The sequence below is a fragment of the Haemaphysalis longicornis genome, unplaced genomic scaffold, assembly GCF_048455015.1.
Source record: "Haemaphysalis longicornis isolate Haplotype H1 unplaced genomic scaffold, Haemaphysalis longicornis Haplotype H1 scaffold_9, whole genome shotgun sequence".
Lineage (NCBI taxonomy): Eukaryota > Metazoa > Arthropoda > Arachnida > Ixodida > Ixodidae > Haemaphysalis > Haemaphysalis longicornis.
The window spans coordinates 161,798,715-161,821,029 of NW_027526460.1; the positions used below are offsets into that span (position 1 = coordinate 161,798,715).

General features: G+C 47.0%; 1 protein-coding gene and 1 long non-coding RNA gene across 2 annotated transcripts in view; one reads left to right on the top strand and one right to left on the bottom strand.

Moving 5' to 3' along the window:
* LOC144153532 (uncharacterized) overlaps positions 1–18,187 on the top strand; it is a 34,276-nt gene extending 16,089 nt beyond the window's left edge. The window contains exons 7-10 of the mRNA XM_077685159.1: positions 10,520–10,613; positions 14,529–14,711; positions 15,451–15,573; positions 17,920–18,187. Of these exons, the coding sequence (XP_077541285.1) occupies positions 10,520–10,613; positions 14,529–14,711; positions 15,451–15,573; positions 17,920–18,039 (520 nt within the window). The 3' untranslated portion in view covers positions 18,040–18,187. The remainder of the gene's footprint in view (positions 1–10,519; positions 10,614–14,528; positions 14,712–15,450; positions 15,574–17,919) is intronic.
* Positions 3,179–9,009, bottom strand: LOC144151371 (uncharacterized). The gene is made up of 3 exons (XR_013318857.1): positions 8,833–9,009; positions 8,140–8,226; positions 3,179–3,972 (listed from the first exon to the last, which is right to left on the bottom strand). It is a non-coding gene; the product is annotated as an uncharacterized LOC144151371 (long non-coding RNA).
* Positions 18,188–22,315: the final 4,128 nt, after the last annotated feature.

The following is a 22,315-nucleotide window of genomic DNA, read 5'->3' on the forward strand; positions in this document are numbered from 1 at the left end:
CGCTATTTCGCTCACGGCGGCGAACCTGACTATGGAAGCGCTGGAAGCACGCGCGCTAGCCTCCTTTGCCCCTCAACCAAAAGTGTTCTTGCGTTATGTCGACGATTGTTTCGGCGTCGTTCAGAAAGACGCGGCGAACAGCTTGCTGGCCCACCTCAACAGTATGGAACGTGCCATTCAGTTCACGTCAGAAGACGGGGCCGATGGCAAACTTCCCTTCCTGGACGTCCTCGAGTCTCGGCAAGGCCAGAGGCTACGTTTCAGCGTGTACCGCAAGGAAACGAACACAGACCGCTACCTGAACTTCAACTCCGTGCACCCCGCTTCCCGCAAGACGGCTGTTGTTAGCACGCTACTGCAGCGTGCGAAAAGATCATGCTCGAAGTCCGAGGATGCGGCGGTGGACACGGCAAAGGTACGGGACGACCTGGCTAGCTGCGGTTTCCCGAGGCACATTATAAACACAACAGAACGCCAACTGACACGACGGGGACAACTGGACGTGCCTCCTGCCCCGATGAAGCGAGCTCCTGTGCATTACCTTCCAGGAACAAGTAAATGTTTGGCACGTATCCTACGGGAAAATGACGTGCAGGTGGCCCACGTTCCAGCCAAAAAGATGCGCCATGAGCTCGTGAGAGTCAAGGACCGCTTGCACAAGGAGCGCTTCCCAGGTGTGGTATACGAGATACCTTGTGCAGACTGCAGCGGCGTGTATATCGGGGAATCAGGAAATTATAAGAATCATCGGCAGCAGCACGCACGTGAAGTAAAGAATAAAAGCGTCCGCAACAATGCTTTAGCCAAACACGCCGTCGTGAATGACCACAAGATTGATTGGGACAATGCAAGAATCGTCGCTACAGAAAAAGTGACCATCACGGCTACATCTGGAATCACTAATCATTCAGACCACATCTAACACAGTCAATCGTAACGACGGAAATCTAAACCCGATCTACTCACGCTCTTTGCAGCGATTATAGAAGCCCACTTAAACGACCCACTTCTGGTGATGCATTTATTGTGAACAAGGCTTCGGTGCTGGAAGCCCAAACGTCAGTACGTTTTTTTTGGACTGGTCGGCGTCTCTTTTTCGTTCCTAATGTACCCTCCCGGCCAGACGGGATTCCATCATGCTCTCGATTTCACCTATGTAGGATGCGTCGCAATCCTTGCATGGAATTTTGTAGGCAACACCGGGGAATCTTGATTTTTCTAAAGGGTCCTTCACGCGTACCAGCTTCTGATTAAGCCTGTTCGTTGGCACGTGTGCAATTTTAACGCCATATGTGCCAGACACCCTTGCAAGAGCTTCACTGATGCCTTGCGTGTAGAGGACGGCAGCGCGGTTTTGCCTGTATTTTTCAGGAACCCTTTCGGGGGAGGCAACTGAAGCCCGCAATTGTTGCGTCCTCACAAGCTTTGAAGGGTAGCCATTGCTGCGAAGGTCCTTCCTTACCACGGCTAGCTTTTGGTTGCGCAGACCAGGCTCAGAGCAGATTCGTGGTGCGCGTGAGAAGAGTGCAGCGGCGACGGAGCGTTTTTGGCCTATAGGATGCGTAGAGTCGAACCCCAGGTATCTACTCGTGTGGGTCGGCTTTCGATACACACTGGTTGTAAATCCTTTGGCCGACCGTCTCACAAGTACGTCGAAGAAGGTGATCTGTCCATTATTTTCCTGTTCTATGGTGAACTGGATGCTTGGAACACAAGAGTTTAGATGCTCAAATAAAGGCATGACGTCTCGGCGGTGGATCACACAAAAACAGTCGTCTACGTAGCAGACAAACATCTTGGGGCCGTCTTGTACGAGTATAGCGCAGAAATTTCTAGAGCCTCTAGGACAATATTCGCACAGACTACTGAAACGGAAGCTCCCATCCCTGTTCGAAACCGCTGGTCCGTTGAAAACAAAATATATGTGTTCTGCAAGCCAAATTCCAGGAGACAATATAAGTCTTGCGTCTCAATTGGCGAACGTGAAGGCAGAGATGCATCGTTCTCGAGTAGATCCTTGCAACTCCGGACCGCGTAATTTTGCCTGGAATTTGGCCCGCAGAACACGTTTTGTTTTCAACGTATAATGTTACAAGCAGCGGTTTGGAACAGCGATGGGAGATTCCATTTCAGCAGTCTGTGCGAATATTGCCTTAGAGGCTCTAGAAAATTCTGCGCTATGCTCGTACAAGACGGCCCCAAGATCTTTGTCTGCTACGTAGACGACTGTTTTTGTGTGATCCACCGCCGAGACGTAATGCCTTTAATTGAGCATCTAAACTCTTGTGTTCCAAGCAACCAGTTCACCATGGAACAGGAAAATAATGGACAGATCGCCTTCCTCGACGTACTTGTGAGACGGTCGGCCAAAGGATTTACAACCACTGTGTATCGAAAGCCGACCTACACTGGTAGATACCTGGGGTTCGACTCTGCGCATCCTATAGGCCAAAAACGCTCCGTCACCGCTGCACTCTTCTCACGCGCATCACGAATCTGCTCTGAGCCTGGTCTGCGCAAGCAAGAGCTAGCCGTGGTAAGGAAGGACCTTCGCAGTAACGGCTACCCTTCAAAGCTTGTGAGGACGCAACAATTGCGGGCTTCAGTTGCCTCCTCCGAAAGGGTTCCTGAAGAAGACAGGCAAAAACGCGCTGCCGTCCCCTACACGCAAGGCATCAGTGAAGCTCTTGCAAGGGTGTTTGGCACATATGGCATGAAAACTGCACACGTGCCAACGAACAGGCTTAAGCAGAAGCTGGTACGCGTGAAGGACCCTTTAGAAAATCAAGATTCCCCGGAGTTGCCTACAAAATTCCATGCAAGGATAGCGATGCATCCTACATAGTTCACTGGAAATTTTTAAAAGAAGAATTCAATAGCACCAGAACGATGTCAAAAAGGGCAATGTAAGCTGAAATGCCTTGGCGGATCATCACCTGGCTACTGACCACGTCATCAATTGGGATTCCGCAAGCATAATCGCGTCAGAGAAGCGCCTGTCGACACGACTACTTTTAGAATCAGTGCAGATTCAACCAACTAAAAACACGATTAACCGGTCGCGGGGTAATCTCCCCGAGATACACATACGCACTCTGCGCCACCGAACCTATAAATAATCGAGACCTTTCACCCCCCTTTCGTTGTGATCAAGGGACCAGTAGGGGCCCCAAATGTCTTTATTTGTTTATTTGTTTTTGACCAGGCGAGTGCCTGCTTGTATTTCATCAACACCGAACTAACCCGCCTGAATCACCACTTTATAGACATTGAGAAATTCTTTGAATTGGTTTATTGTAGCAAGCAACCACTTTATGGACATTGAGCAATTCTTTGAATTGGTTTATTGTAGCAAGCTGTCTTGTTTATTTCCTTATTTTTTTGGCATTTCCTGTCTCATTTGAAATTGGGAGACCGGATAGCTTTTACTACGGGTCATGCACTGGTGACAACAAATATTTGATTTCACTTTAAACAATTTTGAGTTCTGTTTTATTGCTCACCAGCCAATGACCTGAAATATAAGAGGCTCTTAAAACATGTGCTGGCATTTCTTTCCTGCACTGTAGTACAACTAATCATGACTTTTATCATATTTTGTTCACAAATTGTAATGTTTAGAAAGTATTCAGCTGAATGAAAACGTTATTTCAGAAGCATGCGCAATCAACAAGGCCTCAATGACTCTCCCCACGTGGTTCACTTGTTTCTGTCACAAATAACCTGATTGCAGCCACATTCCACCCAAGACGAAGGTAACATACCCTCTGGGATGATGAATATTTAAAATGCCTTACGAGTAAGTGCTCAGCACATGAAATTGTGGCATTAAAACAGAAGATCCGTCTGCGGCATCCTTCACTTGGGGCACCGCTTGATCACAAACTTCGAGAAGCTGAAAAATGCTCCATGCGCCGCTCCAGCCAGCAGAAACAATGGAGGATGCAAGTTGGTAGGTGGACCGTTGGCATCCTGCGATTGTGAAGATTTTTATTTAGTAGATGCTCTTCTTTTTGTACCATTGTTCATTTTTTCTTTAACAAGCAGCTGAAGTCCTGCAGGTTCTACGAATTATACAAGCATAATAAAATGCAGCAATGCAGAACAATTGGCAGGTTACCTCAATTTTTCTTTTCTAGGAATGAAAACAATGTAGGTAATCTATACACCACTACAATCAAACCTTTCAATTTTTACCTACTTCACTCCTAACAAGCCCGCATACACGTTAGACATGTGAGAAAGCTGCTACATTTATGCCCACAAACTTAATCAGGCATCAGAAATCGGCAGGGAACGACGTGTTACCTTTAAATGGCACTTTTTTTGTTCAAAACACGTAAATGGGCGAGAAAGGCCCATAACTATAATTTCGTACCCTTATCTTTAATGGTTTTCACGCAATGCTTACATCTCACTTCAGTACCTTCAGGTGGTGGAGATCTTTGAAAACTCATTGCGGGCAAGTGGGTTGTGTTCAAGCTCTCGTATCTTGCCAGCACATGCTGGATTCCAGCATTCCCAATTCAACGTGACGACTCGAATGTGGTGGATGCAAGAAAGAATAAGCACACGCCAAGGGCGTAGCCGGGGGGGGGGGGGGGGTCCAGGTGATCCTCCCCCCCCCCTTCTTCATAATGTTTTATGCCAAGGCTGGGGTGCGGTTTAGGCAGCCTGAAAAACCGCCTGAAGTTACCTGCAGTTTTAAGGACATTCTTGCTCACATAAAGCTGAAAACAAGGGCTATGTCAACGTCTGATCCCTGCGCCCGCTCCAGATGCTGTACCTGTCAATATATACAGGCCGGCTGCATTTCGCGCCGGATACACCGACAAGCGCCAAGAACCTGCTGCGAGCCGATCAAAACAGCCCCACTGTTTCAATGGCGGAACAGCACGGCCGGGGAATGGCAGAACAGCAGGAAAAGCCTCATATAGGCTTACATGTGGTTGGGAGCGTGTCATTCCTTGTCTTTACACTGGTACAAAGTATAATCACATGACAGAGCATGTCGCTGTATTTTGTTCAGTCAACTATCAATCCTTGATATGTTTATTTTTCTACCGACATTGCATTTCATTGACTATTGCAGATCCATAATTTCTGCTGCATAAAAAGCATTGCTCTGCCCATGTTGTATTTCCTCCACATCAACAAAACTACACAATTCTCCTTATTGCGGAGCTTTGTTTTTTTGGCACTATTCCACTGTTTCCTTGACCTCCCTCTTGGTTAGAATCAGCATTCTGTATTTGCTTAACCGGAATTTTGCTGAAGCCATGTCTGTTTCGATTTAACAGATAGAAATATAATGAAATTTAAGAAACGTGCAACAAGCTCAATATTCAACAGCAGTGCAATAAGGTGTTCTGCTTAGTGCAAGTTTACTACTCACGTTACTAGCACAAAAAATAACAAAAGGCGATTACTTAAGGACGAAGACGCACGTTTGCTAGCTTCACCGCCACAATATACGAATGCGACGCATGTACAGTCCACTGCGATTCGATGGTTGTCGCGGGAAAGCTACTCTTTCAAACGAAGCAGAAAGAACACCAGCTTTAGCAAATATTCCATGCAACTTTCGTTATCGTCGGCGTAATAAAGGGCAACCAAGTCCAAGTCTGTGCTTGATAACAACGAATGTACAGCTTGAAACCCAAAGGGTGGCAAGTCAGTCGTGCGGGCCATTGTTGTATCATGGAACAGCCAACAAGGGAGCGAAGAGTGCGAAATCTCGATTTTCATGGTTCCGAAACGAAACCGTGGGCTGGTGGCACGCTTGGCCGCTCAATGCTGGCGCGATAACCTTCAAATCGTGCTCGACTGTACTTCATAGCTGACAAGAAAACTTAATAGTCCCTTTTCTAAAGGAAAATCTAAAACACGAGAATCTTGATAGCGAACATTCAGTGTTGGCCTCCACTTCCTCCCGACGAACTTCGGGGACCGTGCGCCACTCACGAGCGCACTCATGATCACGATCACGAGCGCGGGTCCGCCTAACCACCTGCTCTGCGGACGAATGATTCGCCCGTGGTCTGCCCATAGACCAGCGAACGGGAATTTAGGTGATCCTAATTATCATCACCATCTAAGCTCCTTAAAGGAGCCATGAAGAGAAAACACAAGTTTGGTTCATTCAAAAGATTGTCTCGTTAGAATCATACTGACACCACTTTTAACGTAAACTTCGCTCAAATAAGCTACATAATTAGGAAAAACGGGAATGGTCATGCGACCCACCAGCTCATTTCCCGCAACAGAACCTATAATGTCACATGAGCTAAGCTCCGCGATTGGCGGAGGCTGGCAGAAGCAGACGCCAATTAGGTAGAGCTTACAAACTAGACGAATGAGCGATTTGCGCTTAAATTTAGGGCACATTCTTTACAAAGCAATAAGAATGATGGGACAAACAGTGGAAGTTACGAAAGCACATGTAAACATAGAAGTACTGATGCGTTCTGCTGTTCGTACTGCGCACAGCATGCTTGGTTTAGCTGCACAGCACTGCGGGGCTTGGGGTTGTCTCAGACGACACTGGCCGATTGACGCAAGCAACGGTGTCTTACGTGACCCCATTTGTCGAGCGAGCACTGTTTCAGGGAACGAATATTTTCTCCCAGAACAAAAACAAGCCAGATTTAAATGCGGGCAAAAACAAACCAAACGCTTGCCACGGTATGGTGGCGCCATCTAGGTTACAGAACGTAAAAAAAATGCGGGAACAAACCAACACCGCTGTACAGGGTGGAGACAACCTTTGAACGGTCCCGTGCCGCCGCAATTGGGCCAACAGGCTCAACACGTTATTCTTTTCGTTTCCCACGAGACCTAGCAACGCGAAACAGACAATATGATTCAAACTTCTTCAGTAAACCGCGTTGCAGCGATAATTTTAGCGCGGTTTTGACACAATGACTTGCTTCGGCGGCGAGCGAGCAACCGAAAATGGCGGCGCCAGCGTATACGTGTCTCTGCCCTATACGGCGGATGCGTGAATGAAGGTACTCTAGGCTGCAGAGCGGTCGGTTCCTGTGATGTCATTTGGGACCACGAAAACGCACGATTGAGCGGGAAAATCAAAATTTTAACCTAAATTGTTTAATTTCTCAGTGAATAAAGCACCGTTTGTATCCAGACAAGCGCTGGGGGCACTAAAAAACACGAAATCTTTCGAATAAAACCAACTTGCATTTTCTCTTCATGGCTCCTTTAAGGTGGGCTTTACAGTTAGCGTTGAGCATACACAAATCGCATGTTAAGGTCAGTTATTTCAAGCATCGTTTGCAAAACAACGCGCAAGATGCCTTGCCTACATATTTCCCCGTCCCATCTTTTGGTCGACCACGGCTCCCCCCCCCCCGAAAAATTCCTTGCGCCTGGCAAACGCCCAATCAGGAGTACGTTCAGCATGCACGTCGGTTGTTTAAAAAAAAGGGTGTAATGTATTGCTCAGAAGACTCAATGCTTGCACACATCTTGGAGCAGCAACGGCCTTGGCAGATGTGTTTGAGTGGTTTTCCTCTCTCATAACATCCACAGTGCTTTCAGGAAAAGCCCCAGGCCTAACAATTAGCATGTTCCAGTTAAGAATAATGCTGCGGATACTTTACATTTTTCAAATCTTTTTCTTTGTGGAAGGATGTTTCTTTATTGGCGGTACAGCACTAGCGTGCGTAAATCGCAGCCTTCAGAACCCCAATCAGGCCTGTTTAAATGGTACAGGCAGTTACATAACTATTTGAAAAAGTGGACTGCAAGGACTGTAAATTCACATGATAAACATCCAAAAAATAGCTGAAAACAGAACTGGTAAGGCTTTATCGAAGACTAAACTACAAAGGTAATAACATTTTTGTGTCACCACCTAAGAAATATGGCTTCACCGTAAACATGACTAACACCAGGAAGTTCGTATACATGGTGATTAACTGCTACGCCCACATTATGATTTTGGGTGAAACTGAGTTTTCCGAAATTAACAATAAAGGTTGCCATTGAGCGCCTACATGTTAGGTTATGCATGAAACACAAATAATTGTTACGGGGGACAGAACTTGTACATACAAGTGATCGAACAATATTCAAGTATGATAGCCCACTGTGCTACCAAAACTGTGTTTGAAAACTTACGTTCTGGAGGCCAAACACTGTTGACAATGCTTGTGGCTCTTGTCCGGTTGAATGGAGGGACGTGATGCGCTCAGACCGTCCAGAGGTCTAAAACGGGATGACACATGATTACCACACATGCAAGAATGGAAATGATTAGGTGCACGAATGTTACGTCTCGGGCACACAACATTCAGCCAAAATCACTGCCCGCGTACCGCGGCACCGTACACATGGTGAGGTGGCTCGCCGCAAACGCAACGAAGCTTGCGAGGCGCGCACATTCGCTCGCAAACGATTCTCCCTCGCAATTCCCAACACGGCACAAACGACTGCGGTGATCAACGAAGCCGAAAACGCTGCGCAGCACAGTTTAGAGGAGTAGCCGCCCGTGTTCTAATAAACTACGCGTAAGACGTGGTTCGCAGTGGTGAACTCTGAAGCTGTTCAATATAGTGCTGCGGAATGGGAAACGTTACTGAGTTACTGAGCGCCACGTCGTTACTGAGCGCCAGTGCGTTTAGCGCTCAATGCAAGCACCACAATCTTTCGCACATCGCCTTTCTAGAGACGAGCCCTCTAGGTTCAACCTCGCCAGTTCAGTTAAACAATTCACACACGCGTGCTCCTGTTAACGAATCCTTAAAGCGGCGATGACAGCTACAAACGACATCCAGTGACAAGAAAGGCGGCAAATGTGACGAGACAGCTTACCGAGAGGAGCCGACGCAGAAGAGCGAGCGACGTTCAGAGGCAAGCGCCAACGAAATTAGCCGTCTTCAGGTGGCAAAGTTGTTCTCAAATACTTCATCGCGAAGTCGAACACGACAGACATAACCGAAGACGACGAGGTGTCCAATTAATCATAATAACTGCGCTTGTGTAACCGCACACCACAGTAAACAATCGATGAAAGACGGGTGACGGGGTATCTGTTCCGGAATCCGGCCACGCCGCCGCGCGCCGTACTCAGGGAATCGGCCGTTGGCAGGGAGTTGCGTAAACAAATTAAAACGACAACAATAAATAATTGCCTCTTTTACTGAATATAACATAATCTTTAGGTTTATTATTTATTGTGTGTATTATAATAAAGAAGCTTAGATATTTAAAGTTTACAAACACAAAACGCGAACTGAAGCTTTTGGCGCTCGATTTGAACGTTAAAAAAAGCAGCAGATAGTAAGATAACACTGCGAAATGAAATTTGGCAGTGTTCTAGTGTAAGTAATCGTAGTATTATTTGGCGTCTGTTTATTTAGCGCCCGATTTCATGCCCCTACCTCCCCAACTTTTGTTTTCTTTTGATATCTGCCTTGTTCTCCAACGTTGTTCCTCAGGAGAAACTATGTGGTCTGTTTATTGCATTTGTACACAATGTTTACGGTCGCTAACAATAAGAATGGAATAAAATTGTGATTGCTAGTACGTTATAACTCCACTGAGTGACGAGAATGACTGTTGTCAGAGAGGGCTATGATTGTGCTGGTGGGGCAGGAGAGGAACAGGGAACGACGGAATGATGATACAGATGTCACAGTTCAAGGCTGTGCTGTGCTCCGTGCAAGGCTGTAGAAAACAAAAAGTGGGAGGGGGAGTGTTATTCTGTCGAAGTCGTAACAAGCAAGGGCTGATATTTTTTCCTGTTTCAACGTCGGTGCTGCCGATGCTTTTTATTGAATTTGGCAGCTTTTTTTTTTCTTTTGAACATTTTTGACGAGGTTGGGAGGATGGTGCAATGGGATGTCTTTTTGAAATTATATTGAATGCATGGCCTCAATCAATGAAGAGCTGAACACCTTTCCCACACCCTTTCAACACCCTTCCTAAAAACAGGGTGTTGAGGTTGGTCAACACCCTTTTTTTCACGAAAAAAGGGTGGAAAGCAATGAAAAAGGGTGTTGAGATTCAAGAAAAAGGGTGTGAGGGCCTCCCAACACCCATTTTTCAATTATTTTACACCTTTTTTGGCCAAAAGGGCGTAAAAAAGTTTAGTGTGAAGAGAAAGCCGAACTGCTTCGAAGGGCTGCATTCTTTGAACAACGCCAACAAGACGGCCTTCTTTCTTTTTCCCCATCTTGCTAGCGCTGTTCGAAGTATGCTCTCCCACTGTTCACGGAAAGGGATGGGGGTTAGCGGGGTTGGTAAAAGTGGAGAGTGCGGGCATTCAATGCCAATGTGTAAAGTGGCTAGAGGGGTGTAACAAAATTGACATACCTGTGCGAGGATAGGCTCAACGCGGGGAAGTCAGGTACAATATACTAAAGGTATCAGTTTGTAGGTGTCGCCAGCTGTACGTTTCTTCGGGAGTGAGGGAGATTTGTAGTGGTCATGCTTGCAGTGGGTACAAGGGTGGCTTCAGTGGAGGATAGTGTGTCGGTAAATGTCTTTTGCTACGCAGGAGAGGCTTGTACCCGATACAGAGGACGCATCTGACGAGCGACCTTCGACGGGCCAGCTGTCCTGCCCCTTACCAGGACCCTATCTTTGGAATCGTGAGTATAAACGAGAGGGAGCGTGCGTGCTGCTGTTAGTTTCGTTCATTCACAAGCTTCAACTCCTTCTGAGTATATTCCAGCCAAATGTTTGATAGCGAGTACAAATAACCGACAAGAGAGAGTACGTATAACGAGTAATATTACCAATCTAGACATTACAAATAAAGAAATGACCATTATAAAGTAACCTTTCGTAAATCCAATTCATGACCAATTTCAAAACACAAAGGATAAGATGACGCAGAGAAAATTTGGTGACAAATTATTAAAATACAAAATGAGACGTTGCGTCCGCTTAGAGCACCACGGAGACACAAATAATATGTTTCTTTAACCTTGGTCCAAGCTATCTTATATTACCAACATCAGCAATCCTTATTTTTTTAAGAAACCGAGTGTGCGTGAAATCTATAGCAACGATCGTTGCGGTGGTCGTAGATAAAAAGCTCAAACAGTTAAAGATGACACTTGTACAGGACGATTACGTGCGGAAAAGTCACAATTTTGGCAACTGGGGGAAAGCAACGACGTGCTTTTTTACGGAAAGACGTGGATGTGTGGCGTAAAAAAAAAGCCCGATCTATTGAACAGAAACGCACTGTATGTCGCAGCTGCAATGTATCAGGGATGAACAAATTGCCAAAAGAACCAAGTCTTCACAGACATACGACAAAGCGCCAATTTATGGTATTCACAAACAATTCAAAAGTTTACAAATTTATTTATTACTGCAGTTTTTATTTACTTATTATTGCGGTATTTATTATAGCAGTTCACGGCCAATGGCAAAGTCGTTTTTCTTTTTTAGCCCCGGCAGCACGCTCGTACCAGACGACATGCTGCCGCCTGATGACTGGATTAGCGCGGCGAGCTTGCACTAGTGGTGCAGAGATGAAGGAACAGCTGAGATGGGGGTCGACGTATAGCTTTCTCCGGTTTTGATAAGTTTTGCCAGCGATTGATGAGTTTTGTTAGGTTTGGCGGTATTCTTGCTAGGCTAGGGTGTTTTGTGGGGTCGCTCTGCGTTTGTTCTTCCTCGGGAGTTACATAACTCTTTGGCGGAACCATAGTTTTCTGCACTGAAAGCGATAGAGTCACGATGCGCTGTTTCGCCGACACGGCGCAGTTACGTATAGATAGGCGAGGTGCATAGCGCCTCGCGCCTGGTGAGTTCTTTTCTTAATATTTTTTGATAAAGGCACCGGACCGAGCTCAATATAAAACAGCTCCGCCGTTCGAATGGTACCGAATTTCCTTTGTTTAGATAATGGCTGCATACCTAAGCACCGGACGTGTTTGGGTGTGGTCCTCGTGCTGGCAGCGAGACAAGTGTCTCGCTGCCAGCTAGACACTTGCTATAAGCATCTTGCTATAACCTACTGACATCGTAATCTATCTAGTGCCGTAATGTTCCCCAAAGCAGCGATATTCTTCCGCCACTAATACTAACCAGATGTTTTTAAACTACCGGAACTTGAAATGAAGGCACGTGACAATAACGGGCTTTTTTGCACTGTGGTGTCAGCTCTAATTGGCTCGTTTTCAACATAACATTGTTAAACTTATACCGACCACTAAGGGGATACAAGGCAAATAATTTTCCATATTATTTGAAGCTCATTCAACAAGGGTATCAATCTTCGCACAACCCGGGAGCGATCAAATAGACCGCGGAGTGGAATCGCACTACGGTACAGTCAAAAGCTTTATGACAGTACTCCCGGGAGCCTCTTCGCCGGTTGAAAGTGCATGTTCAAGATTTCGGCAAACATTAGAGGTCACCATGTGGCCAGAAATAATCCGAAGCGCTCCACTACGGCGCGCCTTATCGTGTGTGTAGCGTCCGTGCGTTAAAGCTCCCACTAACTAACTAACTAACTAACTAACTAACTAAACAACTAACTAACTAACTAACTAACTAACTAACTAAATAAATAAATAAATAAATAAATAAATAAATAAATAAATAAATAAATAAATAAATCTTAGTGCAGACTGCTCTGGCGTGAAGCTGGCGCACTTTCATAGTTCGTACGTTCAGCGGACCGACTGCCTGTTTACGCTTGATGGCGCGATTTCCTGCTGCGCTAATTACGTCACGACATCTCAAAATCTCAAGACCCTATGGTAAGGCCCTTTTTACGACCCTACTGGAAAGCTGTAATCCATCATTTGACAAGGTTCTGTGTTTTTTCCTGGTTCATCAAACTCACCTCATCTCCACGCGTGCCCTCCAAAATCGCTTCCATACATCGTGACTTAACCGCTGCTGTAAACAACTTCACAATCGAGCAATATCAACGAGTGGGTTCTGCGAACGTACAAACTACGCTGGTGTGCAAGGCCGTAGCTAGAGCGCTCTCGTTCTACCAAGAGGCACTCGCTCCCGTGTTTACTCTCATAATGCTGTTACTATACATGATACACTTTGTTTTTCAAGTGCTAAACAGGGAGGAGCAGCGTGAAAAATGCCCCCCTCGTTCGATTGGCTGACACTGAACTGATGCCACAGAGGGTCCCTTATCCATGCCAGCTGCAGCCTGTCTCGGAGACCCGAAGAAACGTCGTCAAAGTGGGGGATATTGTACAAGTGGTGTGGACTGGAGAGACAGCAGGGTTTAAAAAGGCCAAGCTGGACGACGTAACGAGCACTGGAGATGCGGATACACTCCGGCCATATCGATTTCAAGGCGTAGCAGCAAGCACTCGCTATTGATGCCTGTAACAGCCTGTTCAAGATAACAACATATCGTCGATGAACGGGATCAACGCCGCGAAGGTGGAATGATAGGCGACCACGTGATTTCCCTTTAATGAAACCGCACGGCGCACTGCCTGCAGGCGGTACTCGCCTTCCTCTAGCATTAGGCATTATATTCAGACTAGTTTGATCCCCGCCTGAAAGGCCTGTGTCAGCAACGCATTTTACTACACTATTGAAGAAACGCAGACTTGCGGCGATGGTCACACGGCGCAACAGATGTTGCCGCAAATGTCGGAAGCACGTCAAGAGGAAGCGAGTGACCACAGGTGCACGATCACAAAAATGGACAGGCATGCGCGAAGCGCGCATGGCTCGCAAGTTGTGTGAGCCTCGATCGGGCGGTCTGCTGCGGCAGGTGGCGCAGCTATTCAGGTTTGCGCACTACAGTTTTTAAATGGTGAGCTCGTGAGAAACTCCATGGTTTTGCGCCTCTCCGGCACGCACTGCAGATCCCAGAGACTTTTGCGGCCGACTGTACGTTGTAGAGCGCTGAGAACCATGACACGATGAAACGAAGCCTGCTTTTAGTCCTCTTCCTTTCCCGGCACGTACAGAGCGTCTCGTTTGTATTGATTTCAACGTGGGCACCAGCTGCTGATAGAATGGGGCAGGGACCCGTAAAATTATTTGCATTCCGACACACTTTGCATATTAATATTTTGGAGGCCATCCACTGCGGAGGCCTGACCCGGGTTCCAAGAATAACAAAAACATTACTTTTATTTTATATATGAGGGGTTCGTTGCGAACTACAGTATCGGGGTGTGCTCGGCAAGTCTGGGTGCCTTGTCTGAGTGTGTTTTAGGTCCTATTGAGGCATTCTCGGTATTCCGGGAAGTCCGGTACCAACGAGGAATAAAAACTATTATGCCAACAGGTCCAACATCTGCCCTTATTGTGTTTGCCTCTTGTGAACCATCAGTATGAACCAACTAGCTTCTCTTCACACTCCACTGCGTGTTTGACTTTACACCATTACTTCTTCCCCCCCCCCCCCCATTTTTCTTTCTGATCGTGGCATTCTCATGGGAAAAAAATATTTGTTTTATTTTTCTCTGTTCCCCTGTGTGTTCGCCTCAAGGCACAGTTTATTTATTTTCATACTCGGGATATAAGCTGGTAAAACTTGCTGGCTGGCCACGGTGCAGGAGCACGTTCTGAACCGGACCCACGCGGCGCTAGGGTCCCGTCGTCGGCGCCAGGGCCTGTCGCGCCTGTTCTTCAGCGTCAGCCTCCTTGGCGCGCATTTTGTGCTAGACCAGGAGCCCGGACCCAACGCCAGCGTCACCTTCGCGTCGGCCAAGTTTCAGGGGTTCATGCCCTACGCGAATGTGAGTACCCTATCACGGTGTGACATGCCTTTTTGTGCTGTGCGCTTACCAACCAATGGCTTCTCACCCTTCTTCGCGGGTAGCGCGACGGAACATTCACAGTTAATTTTCACACACTTATTAACCCTATGCGTCTATACGTTAGTAGAAACTTCTGGAAGGGGGGGGGGGTTGTTGCTCAATTACTAGCTTTAAGGGAGATAACGCCTTGTAACATAACCCCAATTTTGCCAATATATCGCGCAAGAACATATACACCCGCGTCATGTTGCAGGTATCTGTAACACTGCTTTTTCGCGTCGTACATGTCGCATGTGCACGTCGGCTGTTCCGAGAGAGAGAGATAGAGAGAGAGAGAGGGGGGGGGGGGTTGTTTGACGGTGTTGGTGGGCATATTTACATGTGAACTCATGGCGTCTGGTGCTCTCCCCAATTTAATTACTCATATTTAATTCTTTTATATGATCATCTCCATGTATTAGATAAAGGTCCCCCTACACCCATATATACATCACTTTTATTAACGACATACTCTTTCTGTCCATACATATTTTACCATAAACAGACTGAATGACCACATAATAGTTTTGGCGCTCTGTGCCCACAGATGCCCTTACGCCATATTATCAACGTACTAATGCTACTACTGCTCCAACATGTCTACGTTAGGCAGCTTAAATCTCGGTCAGAAAAAATCCGCGCCTGCAGCCACTGCCAATCTAGCCTCTGCTCCTCGCAGATGTGCCAGCTGATCATGTCTGGCAGGTGGAATGCGCGTGCCAACCTGCACACGGACTGCACCGAGGCCAACAAAGGCATCGAATGGGCCTCCGCCTTCGCCCCTTTCTCCGGGGACTGGATCGTGAGTCGCTTTCGGGAGATCTTTAAGTGCCAAGCTGATTAAGGGCGAATAACTGGCGTAAACAAATATTGACGGGTTTAGTCGCGGTTGAAGTATGTGGCCTCAAATGCGGTTTCCATTACGAAAGACTAAATGGTATGTACCAGAGAAGATATGCGTCCGCCTACAACTGAGAATGCGAACAAATGTCGTTCCGGAAGGTTTCATTATACAATATCCAATCGATGACAAAGTATTTAGATGGCCTGAGTTATACTATGCCGTATGTAGTGCACACGCTCGCATTTAGACCAAAATGAACACGGTCGTTATCAGCACCGTTTAAGCTTTAACTAGGGTTGGCACGTGAAGCTCCAATAATAGTATGGCAGCCAGAGGTACCGAGTTCTTTATAGTTATAAACGGCCCATGTAAAGAAAACCATAAAACCCCATTGGCACGTCCCCTCCTACGTCACAAAGTTGGAATACGCGTTTGGGTCGATGAGCACGTACCCTTTCATGCCTGAAGATTGGAAACATGAACCGGAGCGCCATGTTAACTTAGTTACAATTTTTTTTTCTGCAAGAAGGATTTCAGACAATGCTGAAACTATACAGGAATACACTTCGCTATCTATTTGTATTCAATCGCCTTTACGTATATAAACGCACCCTATATCAGTTACCCATACAGCGCATTAATTCTTTCACCGATGAATAGTGGTATGCTCGAAAACAGTAGAAACGTTTAATACTTAGAATGTCAAAAAAAACGCGAGAAGTCAGGCAAGTAAAATTTGCTGTTCTTGACGTTGACTGCGCCTCAGTAAGAATTTACATTCCTTCTACTTCCGACGTGGTCGCCGAAGCTGCTCGAAGGAAGTCAAAAAGGGAGCACAAGCTACGCCTTTCTAGCCTTGTTGTTGCCATTGTACACCTAAACCTACTGTATTTATTTTATAGTTTTATATTCACTATAGAGAAATTCGACCGAATCATTGAAGGAATACTAATGGCTTGAACGATATTATCGCTCTGGGTACTCGCATTCGCATGGGAGGGAACTGGCTGCCGAAATGGCAGAGCCCCCATCCCCCCGAAACGTTGAACCCTGGGTAGGTGTAATGCAAGAAGAGGAAACTGGTTATACCTGTCAACAATTACGGCTACCGATAATTCTTGTGTGGATGAGCTGCTCAACAGCCCCGTGCGGCTTCGCTCCATACTCTCGCCACGAAGAGCAGCCATTTTTTAGCTCCCGCGGTGTCTCAATGCTGTGGCGTTGTGCTGCTGAGCCCAAAAACAGGGGTTCGATGCCAGCCTCTGTGGTGGTTTTTACAATGGAGGCGAAAATGGAAAGCAGCCGTGCGTCAAGATTTTGGTGCCAGTTAAAATTTTCCAGGTGGTGAAAATTAATCCGGAGCCTTTTGCTATCGGCGCACCTCATATCCCGGGTGTAGCTTCGGCGCGTTTAACCCAACAATAAATCAGCCCTGAATCCGAAAGATATGGGGAGGACGGCGTCATCTCGAAGTGTGTGTACATTTCTTGGTTTGGCTTTGTATTGTTCTTGTTTTATGTGCGTAGTACCTTAGAACCGCAGAATGTCCGTCCGCGTCCGTGCGCATAGCATTTACAATCGCAAAAAATCGCAGATGCACCGCCTGGATTCGACCCTGTGTGTCGTAGACCAGACAGAGTGAGGCTATGTTCAGACTACCGTCGTAACAGCCATATCGTGAGCTACGGACGTTAAAAACGGCGTGTCACGCAGTTTGGTTGGCGGAGACGTGAAATGACGTCATCCGTTAAAAATATTACGAAGGTTGCGGCAACAGTCTGAACACGGCCTTACAGTCAGTCGTCTTACCAATTTGGACTATGACCGTGAGTTAGTACCCTATAGTCGAGAGGCTTACTCCCTCGCCTGTAATGGTGCGGAGTACCTTAGGACCTGCCAATGTCCTTGCGCGTCCATCCGTGCACACACCACCAAGCGAAAATCTAGCGAAATTCGATTTGAGCCGTGAGCTGCAGATTTATTTAGGGAATAATCAAGGTGCAACTCACGGCTCAAATCGAATGACTGTCGCCTAATGGGATGTCACTCGGGGCGCAGCTTGGATGTCATTTCGAATCCCCGTACTCCGCACCTTCGCCATCATCCAGGGAGTGGAGATGCAGCTATTTTTGTTTTAATTTTCACTTTTGTCTCCTTCCATGGTTTCCTTTTCCTTCTTGTCTATTCCCATCTCCCGTAATAAAATTGCTTGCGACACTGTCTGTGCGTCTGTATCAAATACTTTAGTTCCTTTTTGTCCATATCAGTTTCTACGTAATAACGTCCTTATCACTCTGCCTGCAGCTCGGCTTTAAAGGCTCGATCCGTGGTCTGGCGGTCTTCGACGTGGAAGGAGACGACAGGGACGGCCACTGCGGCGAGAAGCACGTTCTTCTCAAGCGACTTAGGGATCTGCTGTCGTAGAACAGCCGCTCTTGTGCGTCGCCACCGTTCATGCCATCGGCACGCCGATACACTTGCTGAACCCCTTGATTCGTCAGTGCATTCGCCGTCGGCTTCATGTTTCAGTCATAATTATTTTTCTGTCACATACAATCTCGATGTTATAGTTTCCCATCTGCGAAATTCGCATGATTTGATGAACGCAATTTTTTCACACATTACACGAGGTAGATTGAAAGGCAGCTTATTTGTCGTTCGAATGAGAGCAGGCGTTATCTGTCCTGCTATACGTAAGTGAATGCGGTAATCTCACGTAGAGCACGCCCCACTCTTTATGGCGAAAAACACAGCGCCGAGCGCGCACACGGCAGGTGCGACAAACAATACCGTATTTGCGGAAATTTTAGGGCAAATTTCTAAAGGTGTTACATTCTGGTCTGTCAATTTGTCTCTTGAAAAATAAAAAAAATTGCCACAGCAAACATGTCAGTAGGTGTGATGAAAATCTTGTCCGTATGCACGTATGACAGTTTTCGTAACGACTCGGCAAGGTACATATAATGCAGTCGAGAGCACGGAAAGCGGTTGGCGGGAAGTTTGAACGAAGGGAGAAATGCGGTAAAACATCGCAGTAGTAACCGACAGCGCACAGCGTGTTCTCTAGCAGTGAGTAAGTAGCTCAGCCCTACTTATCTAAGGCAGCGTAAAACATCAGAAAACACTATCCTTTGCCTAGACGCCACTCATCAAGAACAAAGAGTATAAAATGATGCTAGTTGGAACGACCACGTCCCCGTATTACCTACCCCTCTCCCTGTCTGAACACCACGCTATCAATCAGACTGTCTGTCGCTACAAAAACGCACAATGCATTCAGATCTGTGCCCTCCAACCGAGAAAAGGCCTGCAAAGAAATCTGAAATTTTGTCGAAGGTTCAACCCTTCCCACGAGCATCAGGAGAAAAAAACTAGCCAGCTCCAACCGCATGACACTCAGCTTCGCGACACTCAGCGGGAATTCATTCAAGCACGAGAGAATGTTTATTTTAATAATAGTTTGCTCACTCTTCCTAGGCCACTAACGCAACGTCTGAAACGAGATCGAGGGTGTAGGGCCAGTGAGTCAGAGGAGGGACCGGCTACGCATGAAAGGGGTCTGCCATCGTTGAGAGGAAGGTCACAAACGTTACGACGCAGAATCGGAATACAAGCGTCGCTGGTAATTGGTCTTGCGGAGGTGAAAAATGGATTTGGCTGAAGCAAGGCAGAGGCCAGTGGAATTTGTAAAGGGGTGTTCGGCCCACTGTGGTCTTGCAACCGATGACATTGCCGACGGAGTTCAACGGGTTCACTTTTAACAATGGAAATATGCTGAAGAAACGTATTACGATGACTCCTATCCCTATCCCCCCCCCTCCCCCCAGCTCACTCGATCTATTGGCTGGGTCGCTTGCTGCTTTTGACCGTCCGTCAACTGTGACGAATAGCGCTCGCTCCTTAAAGGCACTACAAAAATTGTAGCTCCACAGCGAGGTTAAGCCGGTTGTGGAAGTGGATTACTACAGTGAGTTATATTATGGTGGCTTATCACGCTGATCGAGAAGACACAAACTTGCGTTTCTTGGATTTAATTCTGAATAATTTCTCATATAGCTTGTTTAATAGTTGCCATAAAACAAGACTTATAGCCGTTTTCTGTAACCATATTACCCCCGTGTCTCGGGTCAAGCGAATTATCACTTCTCAGTGCCAACCTGTGTAATATGTTAGTGGGAAAGCATAAATGATCCATTCGGCGAAAAAGCCGGCATTGGCGTTTTCTGTAGTAGCGAAACAGCGCCTATATTCCCCGTGGCTGCGACGCTCATCGCGTTCCAAACACGGGCAGCGCAGCGGTAAGGAGGGGCACGTGCTATACGCTGGCATCACCCATTGGCGCAGCAGTCGCCAGCAAACCTTCGCAGCGCGCCGCAGAAATCGCTGCCGGCGCGGCGGTAGCTCCTCTTAAAGGAGCCATGAAGAGAAAACAAAAGTTTGTTTTATTCGAAAGATTAGGTGTTTCATAGTACCCCAAGCGCTTTCCCGGAAGCAAATGCTTTATTCACTGAGAAATAAGGCAATTTAAGCAAAAATTTTAAATCTCCCGCTAAAATTGCACATTTCGTCACGTGAACAATGGCGTCATACGAGCCGGTCCATGAAACAGTTACTTAGTATGTCGACTCCATATAGCACCCACACGCGGGAGTCGACCTAGACGGCGGCCATTTTAAAAATACTAGTAAAACCTAGTGCACCCGCAGCCCTAGTCATGGAATCGCCTGATCCGGAGAACAAAACTCTTGCCGAGGAGCTCGGGCTTGCATTTAACAACCTCACACCACAAAAACGCTCAATGCTTCTAAGTGCACGAGCGGCAAGAGTTGTGGGATACGCGGTGGACGGGAAAGCGACCATTCCGCGATAGCCACAACAGACGAACGCCCAGCCGTCGGCACCGCTGCCTCGTCAGCCCCGTCGCGACGGACGAATATAGACTGGTACGTGTGTGCCGTATTTTGATTACGGTTAATAATAGTTCAATTTCAGTAGCAGTATCACTTATGCCAGTTGGCCGGTGTCGTGTATGGAAAGCCGTTCGCGCGAGCTCTCTGCTTCGGCCAGAAAGATACGAGCGTCAATGCGCGGTGTTTACGGCATTTTTTTCCCCAAGGTCAGAGCGATTTGACGAAGTCGGCGACGAGCGCCAGCATGTCCCAGGAGTGAGCTAACGTAAGGGTCCCTGCCGTAACTGAACAAACTGAAGTTTTCAGTGGTTGTAAACTGGAAACGAGCTCGTAACGACAGCAGCAAGCCAACACCATTCGAAACTTACGCGACGACTGGCAGTATCTCGTCGCTTCTTGCTGTTCCTTACTCCCCTCGTTTCTATTTTTACCTTTGCTGGTTGGCGATATGACGGCCAACCCCCTGTGAAGGGATTACGATACGAAGCAAGGTCGCGGCTGTGCGTGCTGGAACGGGTCGTTGGCCCCGAAGAGCCTCGAACCCGAAAATTCGTCTGCGCGACGGCGAGATGTCGGGCTCGGCCGGCGCTGGTTTCGTATGCATTGGCGCACACGCTTGCGAGTTCGTTCGGACCTTCAACCGTTTACTCCACCGTTCTTTGTCATAAAAAGAATGTGCAGTATGTTTCACGGGCATTTAGCTCGCTATGCAAGCTGTAAGCCCTGCCTAACATGCGTTTGCTTTTGCCGGCCTCCGCCAATCGCAGAGCATTCCCAAGTGACATCACAGGTTCTGTTGCGGAAAATGAGCTGGTGGGTCGCATGGTCATTTCCTTTTTTCCTAATTATGTAGCTTATTTGAGCGAAGTTTGCGTTCTAAGTGGTGTCGTTATGGTTCTAACGAGGCAATCTTTCGAATGAACCAAACTTGTGTTTTCTCTTCATGGCTCCTTTAAATTGCGGGGGGGGGGGGGGGGTACCAATTCCGGCATATACGCTCCCCTCCACGTCATCTCGAGAATACTCAACCGGATGTTGTTACGTAGCTGCAGGATGCAGGCGACGCCAGCCATGGTAGATTAAACGATGATTTCTGGTCGGTCATGACAGCATCAACACTCGGGCTATGCCCCATTCTATAACCCTTGTTTTCATCGAGTTAGTATAGTGATCTGCGTCCCTGCCAACTTACTCGCATTGTAGCTATATTTAGTACCAGTTCAGGCGACCTTCCGCTCGGGAATATGCGGTACCCAGTGAGCACAGCCACCCGTTGTGTCAGCTAGCTTTTGGGGATATTTCACAGCAGAAACCTATCTTAGGAAACAAACGCACACACACTAAAAAAAAATACCGGCAAAAACAAGATTAAAATGAACCCAGCATGCAAATGCAGCTTCGAGTTCGGCCAGCCCTTTGCTGACGTATATGGAGATGAATGAATGAAATCTTTAATCAACATAACAGCGGAAATCAGCCCAAACCACAAAAATGTGCAAAGAACATGCATGCTGAGGCTGTCGCAAAGAGAAATAATTACCCGAAATCCTCTTTGGAGCGCACGGAAGGCGCCATAGAATTCAAGCGTGATAAGTTATACGCTTCAAGAATAACCATTAATAAAACATGGATGTAGATCTAAGGTGTATTCGAATCCGACTTCATGAAGCTGCTAACCAAAGGTAGAACCACAATTATCAGGCACTTAGTGATAAGCAGCTGACTTCCAGGCATGTAACGGAAGCTTTATCGACGTTTTACTTTGCCTGGATCATGAAACAAAAAATGGC